Source organism: Nasonia vitripennis (assembly GCF_009193385.2).
Source record: "Nasonia vitripennis strain AsymCx chromosome 4 unlocalized genomic scaffold, Nvit_psr_1.1 chr4_random0003, whole genome shotgun sequence".
Taxonomy (NCBI): Eukaryota; Metazoa; Arthropoda; class Insecta; order Hymenoptera; family Pteromalidae; genus Nasonia; species Nasonia vitripennis.
The window spans coordinates 5098397-5117594 of record NW_022279638.1 but is presented as its reverse complement, the minus strand read 5'-3'; the positions used below and the strand labels follow the sequence as shown (position 1 = coordinate 5117594).

Sequence of the window (19198 nt, the reverse complement as noted above, 5' to 3'; positions counted from 1 at the left end):
GCAGTAGTCACTCATTCTGAATCACTCCTTCTATAATCAGCATTACACAGCCTGGATTTACACCCGGCCTTGTGCAACAATTACATGCCCCCGTTACACGGCCAGGACCCATATCTGGCCTGGCGCGAAATACACGTAACGCAACAGCGCATTTTATGGTCTGGGCGCAGACCCGGCCTGGTTCATTAGTTGAGCACCCAGTATAGGCACCGAATCTCTGTCGCATCACTTAAGAGCAACACCCTCGTTTTCATGTCAGCAAGAGGTATTGGCAGACAGGTCACCAGGAGGGGCGGGACCCTCAGCGCATTCTTGTCCTGTGCTATTAGACTTTTGATAGTTTAGGCGCAAAAATAATTAAAATCCAATTACGCTGGTCTAGACGTGACAATATTTCGTGATGAAGTACAAATAACATCAAAATTTACACAACAATTGTTACCTTTATATGTGTATCAGTTATTGTTTCATGACATGATCAAATTATAAACAAAATTTGTATGCAATGAAATAAAAACAAATTCAACGCGCCGGAAGTACATTGTATTATGACTCTAATATAATGTGCTTCTGGCAGTACCTCTTGGGTGGTGGGGAACCTGTTGGCCAAAATTTTAAACTTAAAACATTTTTGGGTGGTTTCTAGGGGTTAAGCGGGTTAGGGGTAGGTATTTAGGTTATTAGCTGGCTTATGGTGTGTGGCTTCATTATTTTAAGACAAAATAAAGCGATTTAACTCGCTTTTCCCTGGGATAGATGAGTTAGACTGCTTGTGGTTTGGTAGGGATGGCTTCTAGGGGTCGCATGGGTTTAGGGGAAGGTGATACAATAATTTCCGCACCTGTAGCTTAAACTTGATGCTTTTTTAAATAGTTTTAAAAAAATCATGGCTCTACGATTAAAAATGACGCGTGGCTCGAATTTTGTCAATTTTCTCTCACTCTGCGGCGGGGCTGCGGGGAAGGGGATATCTCAAAAATAATTATATATATATATATATATATATATATATATATATATTATATATATTTAAAGCTTTTAAATAGCTTGGATCATTCCTAAAAAATCACAGAAATAGCAAACATCAAAATAACGAAAGTCACTGGAAAAGAAAATTGGCATTCAATGCCCATCATTGACTAAAAATTTAAACCTTAGTGATAAATTTTGCTTCCTTCTAAGAGGGTGATTTGTAATAGTAAAAATTTCATTTTCGCTAAAACTTTGTAGAAACGCATTTAGAGATGTTTGGAGTATAAATCATGCTTTTTTAGAAAATTCGGCATTCATATATATTTTCGGATACTTAATTCGGGAAAAATTTTTTTTTTATGATTCTGACCATTTTATGGCCATATTATAGCCAGTAGTAGGGGCAAGACTGCTACTGCGCCATGCAACTCCTGCGCCACCAAATACCGACCAATGGTAACGCATATTAGTAGGTCCCTGTTTTACCGGCAGAGCATGTCGACCATGCAGCCCGCGGCCCCCCATTACCGACCTCCCTCATGTCTACTTTATCGATCTGAGATAGGCTGGCCCTCCTCAAAGTGAGCATCGTTATAATCTACTTTATCGACATTGGTATCGGTACTGACACGCTCCCAACCTGTTTTATCAAACGTGATTTGTTGAAATTTCAACATGGCTGATTGGTTCAAGAGCCAGCACTAGGGTGGACCTTAATTATTATTTTTTTTTTCACTTGGGCCGGGCAAATATAGCTTCTATATACCTCAAAAACCATGCACATATAGGTTTTGAATTCATAGCATCGATTTTTCACGTGACTCAAAGCACCCGAAGTTTCTTATGGGATTTACATGTTAAAAAAGGGTCAAAACGTTTATCGTTCTGAAAACCTGTAAAAATTTTGGAATTTTAACTTTGGAAGTATATTTTTCCATGTATTTTGAGCCACTGAATCGAATGGTGCTATTAGTTTTCGCCGTAATAGTGAAATAAAAAAGTTACAAGCCAAAATCGTTGAAAAACTCGAAAAATCGCAAAAAAACGTGTAAAAATGGACTTTTAACGTTTATAATTAGTGATAAGTTGGAAACATACATTTTTATGTATTTTGAGCTCATTAAAGAATGGTGCAATTGGCTTTTGCCGATTCAATTGAGAAAACAAGATATAAGCCAAAATCGTCAAAAAGGTCGAAAGTCACGGTAAAGTGACCAAAAAATGGGTTTGTTACAATGTTACTAATACGAGGTCAACTTTTTTATACATAAAAAGTATAGTTATACATATCTGAAAAATTCTTTTGTATCGGATACGGGCTATATTAAAAAACCGGAAGGGTAAACCGGAATGGCTGTGAGTGGCTGTTGTCGTTCCAGAATTCTTATTCCGGATTTTCGTTCCATCGATGGGACCGCGGCCTAAAGCATTTTCGGATCAGCGAAGGGATCAGCTGACACGAAGTAACGTGAATACAAAATGGTAGTATTGAATGTATACATATTATATTATACAACGATAAACAATAAACACTGTACGTTGTCTCTATCATCGGACTCAGAGCAATAAGCACTGCACGGCGAGCATATAGCTCATGTAAACATAAGAATATTTATATTAAACTTATTTTCCTATTTAACCACGGCTCAATTTATTTCAACAGGTACTTTTTAATTTCGAGATATATGGCTCCGCATGAACAATTTTATTTAGTTTTTCAACAATGGCTTATAATTTACGCGAAAGAGTCAATCACATTGGATATTGTACTAATCAAATAGTTGCAACTAATAATCTACCAACGATAAAACAAGTACTAGCTGCTTTATTCTATAACCTACGAAGAGTTTCAAAGTCTGTACGTGAAAGTGCGAAGTTAACCATTGAAGAGTGTATCATTATTTGGAAGAAAGCTCGAATTCCTACGCAAGAAGATAAAAAATGTGTCATTAAACTGGAGGCTGAATATGAAAGATGGAGAAAAAATACAAAGAAATGCTTCACGTAGATCAGACACTCAAATAAAAAATGAACAAACATATAAAGAAAGCATAAACAAATTATTTGACATTGCTTGCGCAGATGCTTTGAAGAAGATGGAAGACGAATCTGATAAACAGTTTTTACTTGATCAGAGAGGCAGGGGCGTCTTTGTACAGAGGCCTAGGAGGTCCGGGCCTAGGGCCCCGAGGTCCTGGGGGGCCCCCAAATCCAAGAATTAACCCAATAATCCAATAACCCTCCTACCTCACGAACCCAAACAAAACGTAAATACTATTAAATAATATTTAAACAAAAATCCAATAACCCAAGAACCCTCCTACCTCACGAAGCCAAACAAAACGTAAATACTATTAAATAATATTTAAACAAAAATCCAATAACCCAAGAACCCTCCTACCTCACGAAGCCAAATAAAACGTAAATATTATTAAATAATATCTAAACAAAAACATGAAATAATAGAATGTAATTACACTATAATAATAGGTAATTTATTATAGATAAAATGACATTGCTATGAAAGCTACATTTTTTTTTTGCTAATATACAATATTAGCAATACCGAAATACAATTTAATATATCCGATTCTATATACATTATTGATAGATAGTTAAGCCTATCCTGTAACATCGTGTTTCTAAAGTTATTTTTTATATATTTAAGACTTGAAAATGATCTTTCTCCACTGCAGTTTGTTAGCATCATACATAAAAAAATACGGAAACATATTTCAATATTTGGAAATGTAGATGCTATACAATCTGTTTTTATTGATTTAAATAGATCTGAAATTGATAAAATTTGTTCCTCTCTTGTTTCGTGTATGTAATGCTTAAATTGTATACATTCTAAAACTAAACTTTCTGCTGATATATCGAAATCATAGTTTTTTGCAAGATTTTCGCAATTTTCTTGAATTATTTCATTATTCATTTTGTGCAATGTAGTAAAAAAACTGAAATTTGCGTGAACTTTATCATAAGCTTCTTTTCGCTGTCTTATGTTAGAGCAGAGAGAATCTATTATTGGATAAAAAATGTTAATTTTTAATTTATCTTCTTCACTAAAAGTAGTATCAGTAGCGACCCCTTCAAATCTAGTTATCTTGACACTTCTCGTTCGTGATCTCTACTCATTTTTAGGAATCTCTTCAACGCCAAGAAATATTTTGGTTTTATCCAAAAACTCATTGAATTTGTCTCTTAAATCTATTAAATATTTTTCTAATGAGTTGAATAAATTTACAACCACAGATAAACTAATGCTCTCTTTTTGTAATGACAAATTAGTCGAATGTATATTAGTGAGAATATCTTTCCAAACGATCAGTAAAAAAACATTCTCTAATTTCAACAATTTTTCCTGTCAACTTAAGGCTTCAAGACGCGTGTCACTTGATTGCAATTCGATGTTTGAAATTAGATCCAGCGCTTTAATAATATTCCCATGGCCATCGTGTAAAGCGTCAATAGCATCACTTCGAGCTGACCATCTCGTATCTGATAATGATTTAACGACTTTCTTATGAGATTCAAGAGCGTTTACTAATTGTTTCCACCGAAACGTTGATGCAGAAACATATGTATACAACTTTTGTACTAAACTAAAAAACTGAATAATTTGTAATGTACATTCAGCAGCTTTAACGCCTACTAAATTTAAAGAGTGGCCGGCACATGGTATGTATTCAGCATATTTATTTTCTTCCTTTAGCCTAGCTTGCAAACCAGAATAAGCACCTGACATGTTTGCAGCGTTATCGTAAGATTGCCCTCTGCAATCATTCAAATTTATTTTATTTTCGTTTATAAAATCGATAACGACATTTGATAAATATTCGGCGCCGTGTGCTTCGATCGGAATAAATTTCAAAAATCTTTCAATGGGACCATCGTTAATCACATATCGTAAGATAAATGTAAGTTGATCTTCATGCGAAACATCTGGAGTCGAGTCTACGGAAATTGTATAGTATTTTGCCGTTTTTAATTCATCGATGACTTTTACCCATTAATTCGATTATTTCTTCACAAACATTTGCAGATAAATATGAAGTTACGCCGCTACATTTATTGCCATATAATTGAAAATGAGTTTTGAGGAAAGGATCATATTCACTTATTAATTCAATAATACCTAAATAATTGCCATTTTTTGACGATCCTATTTTTTGGTTTGCACCTCGAAAATGCAGGCGTCTACTTGCGATAAACTTTACTACTGTGATTAAACGTCGTAATAGATCTTTCCAATAATTACATTCTTTATCAAGTTCTTGAATCAATCTGTCGTCAATGCGACCCTTAAGACTTCTACGTTTGCTGTAAGTAATTAAAGATGTCTTATGCTCATAACCTTCGGCATGCTCTTGAATCCGTTTATGATTTTTCTAGTCGTCAAAACCATATAAGCTAAATTTACTATGTTGGGGCGAAAATAATCTGCAAACAAAACAGTATACTTTGCCTGTTGAAGGTGAATACAACAACCACTCGCGATCGACTATTTCGCCATTTTTCAATTTGCAATCAAATAAAGATTTGTGAAAAGTTCGCGTCTTCTTTCGATCTATTTATTCGTAAATCCTACTAGACTTTTTGAAATTAGAATCTTTGTTTCTACAAAAAGTTGGCCCTTTTTGGGCGCAATACGATATTAAATTCTCATCAATGTGCCAAAGTGCTGGATCCGTAGAGACTGTCGGGTGTGCAGTATCTATTTAACAAAATAATCGTTTTGATATTTTATTTTTAATGTTAAATGTATCCTATAGAAATAATTGATATTAGATATATTATATTTTACCGGTAGATAATGACTCGTGGCATTTGTTTGCTTGTGATGATGTCGACGTACTTTCAGTGTTCTTATTTGATGATATCGTCTGCAATCCTACATACAATTTAAAATAATTATACATTTTAATACCATAAATCATGATTTGAAATCCTAAGAAATATGTGCTTTTCAAATTAAAAAATTTTTAAAAACAATTGAAACAATTTAACTTACCTGAAGGTTCTTTTCTTTTATCATTCCTGTCTGCATTAACACATTCTGAGGTACCTTTGTTAAAATCATTCTCAATAGGTAATTCACTATCTTGAATTTCACTTATCGCAGCTGAGGTAGATGCAACATCTTCTTTATCGGATTTTAAAAAAGAAGATATTTTTGGCAATTTTGACACAAAAGCTTTCTTTTCATCTGCTATATGTCTTTTCTTTGCACCACTTATATATCGCTTCATTTTAAACACTACGCATCTGCACGAATAAATAAACGAAAAATGCGAATATCTTACGTATTACACAAACAAAATGTGCAATAAAAAAACTTATATCGCGTGCACAAGAACAAACCATGAAAAAAACGAGACCGAAATCCGTTGCCGTTAGCCAGTCAACTGAGAGCAAGACAAAGCCTGCTATTGAACTTAGACGAAAGTAAACAAACAAGTGACGACTTGTCAGGGATGCCAGATGTGGCACTCACCGTGCGGCAAATTTAAATATTGATTCCAAAAAATTGTTCGGAAAATTGTTTTTCACTATTGAGTAATTCATTATAAATCGAAAGATGAAAAGTTACTGTAAAAGAATAATTTTTTTTGTTAAATTAACTTTCTAATAATTAATCACAATGTGGCCCCTTTTACGCTATCTTCAAGGATTAGCAAATGGGAAAGTACGCATAAATAAACGACAAAGGATATCGGTCTTAAGGTTTTTGGGGTCGCTGAATACGATTCTGATATCAGATTTGCAAAATTATTCATTTAAACAATACTGTTTATGAAAAATAATTGCAAAATTGGAGATTTAACAAACACTAGTGTTATTCTGGGGGTTTTGAAGGTCGCTGATCACGAATCTGACATCAGATTCGTAAAATAAAATGTTTAAACGGATTTATTTAAATAAATTATTGTAAAATTAACATTTTTAGAATTTCAATCCCGAAACTATATGAAATATAGGGTTTTTGGGGTTGCTGAACACGAATCTGACATCAGAATCGTAAAATAAACTGTTTGAACAAATTTGTTAAAATAAATTATTGTGAAATTAGCCCTTTTAAAAATTTCATCCCGGAACTGTATCGTATGCAGGGTTTTTGAGGTCGCTAAACACGAATCTGATGTCAAACAAAAAGGCTTTAACTCACCTACCCCACGTGCCAGAGGTTTTCAAAAGAAAAAGATTCGTTTAAATAGTACGACGGCACATCGGAGGAAGGCGAGCGTAGGTGAGTATTAAAGCAAAAACAAAAACGCTTTAACCTACCTACCCCACGTGCCGCTAGTTTATACATGCAAATATTCATTTAAAGATACCTCGGCACATCGGAGGTAGGCGAGCAAACACGAGAAATATTTTAAACAAAAACTATTAAACTCACCTACTCCACGCACCGCAAGCTTTAGCATTTGGCACATTGGAGGGAGGCGAGCGAAGAATTTTCTGAATTATGTATAATACAGAAACTCTTTATCGCACTTGTCCCACCTGCCGCTAATTTATATAAGAAAAGATTTATTTTAAGATACATCGGCACATCGTAGGGAGGCGAGCAAAAGCGAGTATTCTATCTAATAAAATAGATAATTCATTATATATTATTGTACATATTACCTGATTGGTGCAATAAAGAGTAAACTATAAACAAACTAACTGAACTAAAACTAAAACTCTTGAATCCGCCTACCCTACGCACTGCAAGCTCGAAAATGCCAGCACATCGAAGAGAAATCATTTTAAACGTAAACTCTAAACCCACCTACACCACGCACTGCAAGCTTTACCATTTGGCACGTCGGTGGGAGGCGAGCGAAGAGGAGAGTTATCTGAATTATGTATAAAACGAAAACTCTTTAACCCACGTGCCGCTAGTGTTCAGACGAAAAGTTTTATTTGAATAATATGACAGCACATCAGAGAAAGGGGAACGAACGCGAAAAATATATTTAAAACGAAAACTATTAAACCAACCTACCTTATGCGCCGCAAGCTTCAATACGTTGTTACATCGATGGGAGGCGAGCAAAGGCGAGAAGTATCTAAAACGAAAAACTTTAAGCCCACCTACCCCCTGCACTGCGAACGTCTAATACTACGGCACATCAAAAGAAGGCGAGTATTTTAGGAAAAACGAAAACGCTTTAAACCACCTACCCCACGAGCCAGAAGTTTTAAAAGAAAGATTTATTTAAAAATACTTCGGCACATCAGAGGAAGGCGTGCGAAGGCGTAAATTATATCTACAACGAAAATGCTTAAACGCACCTACCCTACGTGCCAGAAGTTTTAAAAGAAAGATTTATTTAAAAATACTTCGGCACATCAGAGGAAGGCTTAAACGCACCTACCCTACGTGCCGCAAGCTCAAATACGTTGGCACATCGAAGGGAGGCTAACAAACATGAGAAATATATTTGTAAAGAAAACTCTTCAATTCACCTACCCCACGCACCACGAGCTTTAGCATTCGGCATATCAGAGGATGGCGAGCGAAGACGAGAATTAGATATAAACGATAACTTTTAACGCCTTCCCTACGCATCGCAAGCTTCAATACGTCGGCACATCGGAGGGAATCGAGCAAAGGCGGGAGTTTTATCTAAAACTCAAACATTTAAACCTACGTACCCTTCGCACCGCAAGCTTGAATTCGTTGGCACGTCGAATAGAGACGAGCAAAAGCGAGTAATATATCTAAAACGAAAAGCATTAAACCCAATTATCCTATGCACTGCTTACTAAAGTACATCGGCACCTCGAAGGAAGGCGACCGAAGGTGAGAAGTATATTTAAAATAGAAACCTACCCACTCCTACCACTAGCACGAAATGCTTCAGTGCGGCGCCATAACGGAGGATGGCGAGACGAGACGCTGCGAGCTTTGAGACAAAAACCTAAACTCCTTAGTTCTTTTACGTCACACGCTTTGCGCTCTGCGTGAGAAAATTTTTAAACTAAAAGATACAGAGGAAGGAGAGCTCATGCGAATCGAGATGAAAACTAAGCTTCTAAATTTCTTGGCCCTGTGCAGCCTAAGTTACAGAGGCAGAAAATACATAAAGACTTCTTGGAACAAATATTAACGGCCAACGTCAAGGAAATACTAGAGCCGCACTTTATTACCAAGAAAATAATTTCAATCAGTATTGGCGGAAGGCAAAATGGAGTTTTGCAGACAAAACAAAAGCGCTGACATTTCTTTTAACTTCTAGTGTTCATGTAAGCTCTTGACAGTGAGTTTCATGCGATTATGATTTGGAATTATTACCGATGAAAGCCAAGGCAGCTTTGTATTGTACAGGCTTAAACCGTCTTACCTGCCGTGTCGAAAGTTCTATGCAGAGTTTAATAAGAAAATAATTTTTTGTAACACATGCACGATTTTCGCGTTTTTTTTACCTACAATTAGGGACAAAGGTAGTCGTTTTTCGACCGGCGGGCGAAAAAATTCAGAAGCGAAAAAATGCAGAAGCGGGCGCAAAAGTACTTTTGCACCCGCCACTCAATTCATTAGCAAATCTTCTAAACTCGCGTGAAATGCAACAAGTGCAGTTTGAAACGCAAAAATCAGTACATGCGTTACAAAAAATATAAAAGGCCGGCGAAAGGAAAGAGCGATTTTACGAGGCTGCATGCGATTTCTTTGCAGGCTGATTAAAAAAGAAATATCCAAATTGCATTACTTTTTCGCTTCTCGAGTCAAAGGTAAGCAAATATTGGTTTTTATTAAGGTAAATAAACGATCTATTTTTATATACATGCAATAAATATTAATTATTATTAAATCAATATTGTAACCTTCTTTTAGGACTACGGATTGACGTGCATACATTTAAATGTAATATCATGTTTATTATCTTTTTTATAGCTCCAAATCGTCTTAACGTGATTGGAGAATTGTATAATTTTTCACGAACTATTTGCTGCCAGATTAAGTATTAATTTTTGTATGTACTCTCTTTTATTTAATATGCTTTCTTCAGTCTTAAACCAGTTAGTCATTGATTGAAAGCCTAAGGAATTATAGTCTTTTATAGGATTCTGCAATCAAATAATAAATTAATAAGATTCAATAATATTACATATTAATTATTTTCTTATAATTAGCTTGTTTAGTGCTACATTTCTTTGGATTACAAATAAAAAATGTTCAATGAATTTATAAAAAATTGATATGATACTTACAAAAAAAAAGCTTTCAACATATTTCAATAAGTAAATACCACAATCCGTAAGATTTGTCTGTCGTGTAACTATTAAATGCACTATTGGCAAATTCTCAGCTGTGAAAAATTGTTTCCCTCCTATTCTAAAATCATATTCATAATTCAAGTACCGCCTGAGTATGTTAGCAGCCTTTGTCCTTATTCCACCCAAAGAATCAAGTACTAAAATGCATGGTCTAAAAATAAATTTATAAAGCTTATTGCATTTTAATCATCACGTCAATTTCTTATTATATTTAAAATTTGTTTATCTCATCAAGAAGATCCTGAACAGTACACGGTTCTGCAGGTATAACAAAAGTTATCAAGTTTTCTTTTCCATTTGCCCATTTTATTAGAACTTTTGCTCTGTCACCAATTATTTGCTCCTGCACAATTGACGTTTCAGGGTCAACGAAAATAAGAACGCTTGAAGCAGAGCTTTTTATGCTGCCCCGATCGCTCGGAGAGTGATTCGGAGAATTTTCCGTCGGTCGACCGTTGATTGGAGAATTATTTTCATAAGGACATGATGGTACTTCTGTACTTGATAAAAAAAGTATATAAGTTGTAACAAATTATTTAGTCGCTAGCCACTACTTGATTTCATTTATTGTATTTATTAAAATATTTCATAATTTTGCTTGCCTTCTGTACTGAAATTCATCATTTTATTTTCTTCTGATTGATCAACCAAATCTGAGACTTCCACATTAGTATCAAAATCCAGTCGTTTGCGTAACTCGTACTTTTTTTATGTTATTGCTATAATGTTGAATTGAAGGATAGCAATTTACAAGAAATTTGTATTTTGACAATTGCTCTTTCGCAATGGTACACGAATAAGTGATTGTATGTACAAAATCACTCATTATGAGCCATTTCTCTACTTTTTCATGGCTTTGCATTTCGTCGGTTGAACAATCATTTTCGGAATACAACTGAAATGAACAAATATCATGTGTATGTTACATTTTGTACCAAGGGTAGAAATGAGCTATTGAAGCGAGAGTTCAGCAGAAGTCAGAGTCGAGAACGTCCAAAACGTAGACGAATGCTAAAAACACCTCACCACACTGTGAAGTTGCTTTTTTCTCCGCATCCTACATATTATTTTTTCCAACAAGAGTATGAAAGGGCCTTCTTAATGCATGAAAGTTGACAAAGAGATCGTGCATTTCGAGTCTGCATAACGTACATTTAAAATTTAATAAAAGAAACGCGCTTGAAATGCGCGATATTTTTACCTACTTCGATACATAAAAAGTCCGTTTTCATGCCTTATACTTGCAAAATTTTAATGTTAACAATCAATAATACTTTGAACATCACATACTTTCATAGCGATAGAAGGAGGTAACAAATCAACATAATTGTCACTGATACATTCATGTTCTATATCGTTGAGGGGGTATTGTAACGACAAATTATCATGTGTTTTACATGTGCTGCCCCAAAAGCTGCCAGCTATTGAGCTATGATTTTCTGGATCGAATTTAACAGGTTGTTCCGCCTTTGTATTTTCTTCGCTTAATAATTCCTATAGCATTCAAATTTTAGTAATATACGTAAGCAACATTTCAACCCTTGCATGAACTATTATATTATTATTGTTACCTTAATATGTGGAGGAAACTGGCTGCTCTCTATAGGTAAAGCGTTCCTTTCCCTATCAATTTGTCGGTACGTAACAACATATGCATTGGCAGTACTTATACCATTTCCGTATGTTTCTGTGATTTTGTCATGAGTAATCTGTATAATAAAATATTAACAAATTGTTCTCATCATTAATTGTGTTCCATTTAATAAAAATAATCGTTACTCTCAAGGCGGAGCATGCATAATTGTAATTTTAATATATCGATGTGTATTATATAAATACCGGTGTAACAATGTGATCATTAAAAGATAGCCAATTCCCACTCCGAAAATCTCTTATACAGGCATAATAATGCCCGTTAATAGGAGTACCACTGTGAACTATAATAGAGAAAAGTTCGTACATGTGTGGTCCTTCCAATTTCATAATTTTTTTGTGTTCAAAAGATTCTTGACGATATGATGATAAGAAGCACCAATTTAAATTTAATATATCTGGAAATATGAATCTACAAAATTATTATTATTATTATTATTATTATTATTATTATTATTATTATTATAATTATTATTATACTTTTAATCTGATTATATAGCGCTATAATCTTATCACAAAATAAATAAAGTGACGTACTTATCGTTTAATTTTATAATGCTTTCCGCATTGAAATCTTGAGCAAATCTATTTATTTGAAAGGTAAGTATATATGGAAGTTTTGTTATTTTTAATCCTTTTTCAGCTGTACTTGTGGTTTGACATTTCTCACACATATACTTAACCATAGTACCGTAAGTTCCTACATTAGAATGCGCACTTCTTATTGGTAAAGGTATATTTCGAAAAGTAATTTCTTTCTGCTTTTCTGCCTTACATGTTATGCATTTTATGAAATCAACTATCTTCCCTGTATAATATACTTTCAGTTAAATATAATATCAATAATAATTGTTACAGACAGCATTTCAATATAAAATATAAACATTTAAATACCTTCATATAGGTCACTGATAATATTTGATTGAGCTGTATTTTGGAATTGTTTCTCTATCATATTTAACAGCGCTTGACAGAATTCCATAACATCATGCTGTTGTTGTACATCTTGAGCGTTCCATCCAAAGCTAGATGTTAATGAAGTCGTATGTATAGCAGACTTTTGTGACGTCTATGATAAAAAAAAAGTTCTTATCTGCCAAAAGAATGATTAAACAACAAAATAAATAAATAAATTTCAAGTACCTGCAGATTTTAAAAAATAGTTTGCATTTGTAATAAAATTGCATTGTCAAATTTATTTTAAAAGAATTTATCCTCATGTTTATTATTCCACGTATATAAAGAATTTCTTAATTCTGGGGTCATATACAATGTTTGAAGATATGTATTTAGGTAACACGTATTTCCTTGGTTGAAGAGTCCTACGTAATCTAATATTATATGTTTTTATTTAAAATATTTTGTATTATTATATGTATTTTGGATTTTATCTATGTTTAGCTCTCAAATGTAATTTTTTAATATTTTCAATATCTTACGATCTTTTGTAGTATCACCAACAATACGCGAATCACTGTCATTTTTTTCATTACTATTCTTGTCGTTTCGCCTAAGAATACTGACTTTTCGTATCATCTTTTAAAGAAGTATACTGTAAGTAGAATATACAATGTTTTGAAATAAATTATTTTTTTTTAGTTCATACAATGAATAAAATAATACTTTTCAATACATCTAATCTGTTTAAAACCATCACTAAATTAATAATATTGTAATAACTTTATAATAACAAGAAATTGTAATGAAATGATAAAAAGCGATTAAAATTTTTAATAAAGGTGCTCTAAAGTAAACTGTAATGTACAAGTCCAACAAAGACCATAAATAATTTTAGTTTAAAGGACGCGTAAATTTTTTGAAGGGGCATTCTTACCGAAAAAAGTTGTATAGGTACGTTATATAATCCTGATCACGGAAAAATTTAATGATATTGCCATTTGAATTCTTTTATGGGAAATTAACAAGAGAAACATTAAAAAAAAATGGAATTGTTCAACGGCATGTACTGGATGACTTGGAACGCAAACGGAAAACTTATATCACTAGGCGGAGTAGCAAAAAACAACAAATTAAAAAAGCATTCCTTAAAAATAAATGGAATTTATTAGATGCCTTTGAATGATGGCCTCTTTTCGAGAACATTATTTTTCCTGGGTCCTGTATGTCCTATACATAAAACAAGAACATTTATCCGGGAGCACAAAATTTTGTAATGTTCTTAATCAATTTTCGTTTAGATTTCCCCTTGTTTCATACCGCTAGGCTTTGTATAACTTCAATTACATATGTACAGAATACCAACGTAAACGTCTATCCTGAATTTCAAACATAACTATCATTGAGCAAATTTTTCATTAAGCACTTTCAGTGCACAGTAGTAGCACACGAACCTATTGACCGAGGTTTACAACAAATCAATCTTCTGGTATTGTATGTGATTAATTCTTATTATGCTTACTAATGTTAGTAAATTAAAATTAATTTTATGTCAAAATTCGAATAAGTTGATTGTAATTGCTCATAGAAACTATGCATTAAATGTAATTAAGAGTATTTCGAAATTGTGAATTCCCTCCGCCACAAAAAAAAAACGAAAAAATTACATTTACGATACTCCTGTCATAAGTTGTCCTTAGTACTGCGTTAACCACCATCACTACGCTCGTACGCTTGTACAAGAACCGTAAAGGACCTCTTATGCCACTAGTATTGTGATGTATTATAAATGCTTGACAATAGTATAGCCATCAAATCGGGTTGCATTTAAGTTGACATTAATAAAAAAAAAACTTTAGTCGGTAAGCATGCCTCTCGACATAAAAGTTGTCTTTTTGGCGCCTGTTTTTCTTACGGGTTTCGGGTGATTTCTACACATACATTTTTAAGTTAACAGCGATAGATTTTTAACAGTGTTCAGCCGGCTGTAGTTGATATATATGTAATGTTTATAATCAGTGGTATTGATATACGTTCTCATGATATATATATATATATATATATATATATATATATATATACCTTCTCATAAATATGATATATATATATATACACGTTCCTCATGACCGTGACGTATCTTAATATAAAGCAGTGCAACTGCGGAAGCCCATGTGTCAACACGTGCTTGTTCTTCTGACATTTGTGTATTTTATCTCAATAAGGAAAGGATAAAAAAACAGTAGCTTTGAGTGAAAAGAAAGTGATACTTACGAGCTATATGATGCAACAATAACGTCAACAGTAGCCTGCAGTAGTCAGCAAAGGAAAACTCCCCGTGTCCACACGCGATATAAACAACACAGTACTCACTCCATCTTTTGAGATCAATTGGTGCCGCACTAACGAACTGCAAACTGCCAAGGGCCGAAGCAAGTGTTCTGTCTCGCAATTTGTTTTTGTTCCTTCGCCGATTATCCGTATTTCCGTAATACAAAATAGAGTTTGTTTGTCCACTAACTTATTTCTCGTGAAAGACGCCACGAACAAAGAGATAGAGAGAAGGGAGTGATTCGACTTCACCACGACTTTCATGCCATATTATGAATAAACGCGACAGTTAAGGAGAGAGAGAGAGAGAGAGAGAGAGAGAGAGAGAGAGAGAGAGAGAGCAAGAGAGAGAGCAAGAGAGAAAAATTGATAGAAGGTGGAAGAATACTTTAATCGAATTTTGTTAGAAAGTGGCTGTACATTCATCGAACACGTGTATCTCGAAATCACGTCTACGTAACCAGTAAACCTCTTCACCGTGCGTTAAACGTTGTAGACGGATTTAGCGATCAAAATAAGGGCTTTCCAGCGGCCAAAAGTCTTTTACTATAGGATAGTATATATACAGTATATTTGAAGCTGAGGCCGTAAGGTAAGAACAAACTGTTTAAAATATTAGTTAGCAAAGCGACTATACTTTTTTCGTTACATACAAATATAGTGGTCTACGTCGCGTTTACGAAAAAATCTACCGATAATTTAATAAAATAATATGCAACAGTTAAATAGAGACAGATGGATAATAAAAATTTTAATACTCACTTCGGTCTCGTTCTCCATAATTTAGACAATATTTTACAATTTTTTTTGGATAAATTTATATCCACTCATTTAAATAAATAAATAAATGAACATAATTCAAGTTAACATAGAGAATTTTGATACTTACTCGTGTACATATACTTACAGTTTCTCAGCAACTTCCTGAGGAACCATGGGTGCTGTTAAAAAACGGAAGCTTCCAAGTGAGAGCGTAAGTTTTTGCTGTAGATTTCGGATAATCATTTATTCAGTGTTCTTTATACCTATTGAGCACTTTCACTGAATATTTCATGTAGATTTTCCCATATAGCAAATTTAATTGTGGAATTTTCATTTATTCATATAATTTGTTGCGGTTTATTTCATTTGTATATATTTCTTTTAGAGTGGTAGTAATGTTTCGAGCAAGAGAGTGACCGTAGCAACAAAAAGGGGAGGAAAAGTCTCAAGAAGGCAAACAGTCCGCAAATTTCGACCAGCCTGGCTCGAAGTGGAAGGCTAAAGATTGGCTGACAATCGACCCCGACGATCCGCAGAAAGCAGTATGTAAATTTTGTGAAATCAAGTTTTCTGTTCGATTTCACATATTAGTGAAGCACGCCAAAAGCAAAGAACACTTACTCAAGTACGGCCGAGACAAAAGTACGGAGGCAGATTTGAAAATTCCTGTTAGAACGGAGAGTAAGTGGGAACGTAAGAAAGCCAGAGCCGAGTTAAAGTTGGCCGGCTTATGCGCAGACATTAATGTTCCATTTAAGTCTCTTCAGAAAATAGTTAAAGTATTTAAATCTGTTTGTCAAGAAAGTTTTACACAGGAAATTACATTAGGACGTACGAAAGCACGGGACATGCTGTTAAATGTAATTTCAAAGTGTGCAAAAGACTCACTCAATACTAAATTAAGGAGCACTAAGTTTTCGATCTGCGTGGACGAGTCTACAGATAAATCGACAGATAAAAGTTTAGCCATCAGCGTTCGTTTTATCGATCTCGATACCAAAACATTAAAATCGAAATTTTGGTGTATGGTCCCAGTATTGAAAAAGGGAGAAGAGGCGAATGCTGGCGTAGAACGTTTGTTTCAGTGCATTACAGAAGCGTTAGAAGAGAACAATATACCATTAAACAACGTAGTCGGCTTTTGCTTCGATGGATGCATGACAATGATTGGAGAAAAAAGTGGCTTAAAACGACGACTCGAGGATGCGATTCCAGGGATCGTGTGCGTACAATGCCCGGCGCATAGTACACACTTGTGTGCGCAGTATGCAGTTAAAGAGCTGCCAGCTGAAGTGATTTCTTTTTTGAGCATGATCTATAACTTGTTAAATAGTTCTTCTAATTTTGGAACAATGTGTCGTTCGCCTCATTCAATTATGGCCAGTCATAATTGAATTCTGTAGAAAGCGGAGTGCAGAAAAAGATGAGGCAGCCAAACAAATTCTGCCAATCATGGAAAAATCCGATTTCCGACTTTATTTTTTACTTTTACAAAAAACTCTTCGGGAATTGAATTCTCTGAATACCCTATTCCAGAGAGAAGACACTGTTCTGTATTTAGCAAAGCAGGAGATAGATAAAAGGTACAAAAATATCGTTTCCTGCATTCTGAAACGAGACTATGTGAGGGATACTGTAACAACGGACATTGACATTTTCAATGCTGAAAATTATTTAAAATTCATCGATTTTGACTTGGGAGAAGAAGTAAGGGAGGCATTATTGTCAGAGGGCGATGATCTAGAAGCCTTTTGTAAAAATGCTTTCAATTACATCATCGAAATGTCTCTTCAGATGAAGGATAGATTTTGTAATTTTATGCATCCCGTATATAGTTTAACAGATTGCTTACACATTGACAACGTTCTGTCCGAATCGTACCATCAAAAAAACAAGGACATCTTTTGTAAGTTAATGACAGTTTACAAAAAACTGGTAGCAGACGAAGATAAATTCAAGGCACTGCAGGCTGAGTGGGACAACTTACCTACCTTAAAATTAAGCAAACAAATCACTGCCAACAAAACTGTTGTACAGTGTTGGATTTTTATTCAAAATTTCGAAAAAAATGAAGGAGAGAAGTCGTTTTTCGGCTTAGCGACATTCGTTCTGGATGTGCTAACTACGCCTCATGCAAACACATATCCAGAACGAATATTTAGCGATCAAAATATATGTAAGAACAAAAGTCGCAATAAATTGGACGTGAAAACAGTAGACGCTTCTCTTCGAGCACGCCAATTTATAAGATCACAAGAGGATTTCGAGCCATCGGAAGAAATGATAAAGATGGCACTAAGTTCTAGTTTATATACATATAAACGTAAACCAAAGCGACAAATAATAAACATGTTATAAAAATCTAATTATTTAACTTATAATTGTATAAATATTAAAGTGCTACATTACATACCTATGCTATAGTGATGCAACCTAAATTTTTTATTTTATTATCCCCGCATTTGACACCTATTAATGCCAAAGAGAATATAATCAATGTAAATTTAAATTCTATCATTAAACAGAATTTATTTAAATTTTTAATACATATAATAACATTTAAATTCGTTACGTAGCGCGATTTATGTTTTGGACGTTGATACGTATTTTAATACATAACTAACCAAAATACGTATCTACTTTGTCAGAAAGGTTTTAGCTTTAGTTCTCATATTTAAAGTAAAACACTCGTCGTAGTGCGTGCAGTAAGGAAGTTTCCGAGCTTCAGTTGTAATCTTGAAACTCGCTCCAACTCGTCTTCCTCCTAAGTTAACAGTATACATATTTTTACTTTGTTTGAAAGCATTTCACGTAAACGTCGGAAAGCATGGCGTAAGGAGATTGAGAAGATAACGTTTTTATCATGCAGGAAACTAGCAGCAGCTCGCCTTCCTTCGTTATGCCGGCGTATTTAGGCTTGCAGTGAGTGTGGGAGGGGTAGGTAGCTTTTCTTTTCAGATATACATCACGCCTCCGTTCGACTTCCTTCTAAAGTTCGTGGTGCAGGGGGTAGGTGGGCTTAAAGTTTTTCGTTTTAGATACTTCTCGCCTTTGCTCGCCTCCCATCGATGTAACAACGTATTGAAGCTTGCGGCGCATAGGTAGGTTGGTTTAATAGTTTTCGTTTTAAATATATTTTTCGCGTTCGTTCCCCTTTCTCTGATGTGCTGTCATATTATTCAAATAAATCTTTTCGTCTGAACACTAGCGGCACGTGGGTTAAAGAGTTTTCGTTTTATACATAATTCAGATAACTCTCCTCTTCGCTCGCCTCCCACCGACGTGCCAAATGGTAAAGCTTGCAGTGCGT

At 34.4% G+C, this 19198-nt stretch overlaps 3 protein-coding genes across 16 annotated transcripts in view; all 3 read right to left on the bottom strand.

The window, feature by feature from the left end:
* LOC107981432 (putative thiamine transporter SLC35F3) overlaps positions 1-19198 on the bottom strand; it is a 671722-nt gene that overhangs the window by 24710 nt on the left and 627814 nt on the right. For 2 of the 14 annotated variants that reach the window (XR_004345269.1, XR_004227324.2), the window contains exon 9: positions 13341-13453. The exons of 11 other annotated variants lie outside the window; for them this stretch is intronic. Coding sequence is in view for 1 of the 3 variants with exons in the window: in XM_031928081.2 (XP_031783941.1) it covers positions 18339-18357 (19 nt within the window). In the remaining 2 variants the exon portion in view is untranslated. Of the gene's footprint in view, positions 1-13340; positions 13454-18301; positions 18358-19198 lie in introns of all 14 variants that reach the window. One more of the 14 variants, XM_031928081.2, reaches the window with a different exon arrangement.
* LOC116417039 lies at positions 5376-6385 on the bottom strand. The gene is made up of 3 exons (XM_031928099.2): positions 5990-6385; positions 5783-5869; positions 5376-5692 (listed from the first exon to the last, which is right to left on the bottom strand). The coding sequence occupies exons 1-3, from the start codon at positions 6225-6227 to the stop codon at positions 5550-5552; spliced, it is 468 nt and encodes a 155-aa protein (XP_031783959.1). The 5' UTR covers positions 6228-6385; the 3' UTR covers positions 5376-5549.
* Positions 10857-12304, bottom strand: LOC116417038 (probable ubiquitin carboxyl-terminal hydrolase 9). Its single transcript, XM_031928097.1, has 4 exons — positions 12088-12304; positions 11820-11957; positions 11539-11742; positions 10857-11143 (listed from the first exon to the last, which is right to left on the bottom strand). The coding sequence occupies exons 1-4, from the start codon at positions 12229-12231 to the stop codon at positions 10922-10924; spliced, it is 708 nt and encodes a 235-aa protein (XP_031783957.1). The 5' UTR covers positions 12232-12304; the 3' UTR covers positions 10857-10921.

Coding starts and splice junctions, on each gene's coding strand:
- LOC116417039 (XM_031928099.2), bottom strand. CDS start 6,227: ATGAAGCGATATATAAGTGGTGCAAAGAAAAGACATATAGCAGATGAA. Junction 5,870..5,989: donor TAAAAGAAAAGAACCTTCAG/GTAAGTTAAATT, acceptor AATTGTATGTAG/GATTGCAGACGATATCATCA. Junction 5,693..5,782: donor CCACGAGTCATTATCTACCG/GTAAAATATAAT, acceptor TTTGTTAAATAG/ATACTGCACACCCGACAGTC.
- LOC116417038 (XM_031928097.1), bottom strand. CDS start 12,231: ATGAAATTGGAAGGACCACACATGTACGAACTTTTCTCTATTATAGTT. Junction 11,743..11,819: donor AGTTTCCTCCACATATTAAG/GTAACAATAATA, acceptor TGAATGCTATAG/GAATTATTAAGCGAAGAAAA. Junction 11,144..11,538: donor CTCCTTCTATCGCTATGAAA/GTATGTGATGTT, acceptor TGTTCATTTCAG/TTGTATTCCGAAAATGATTG.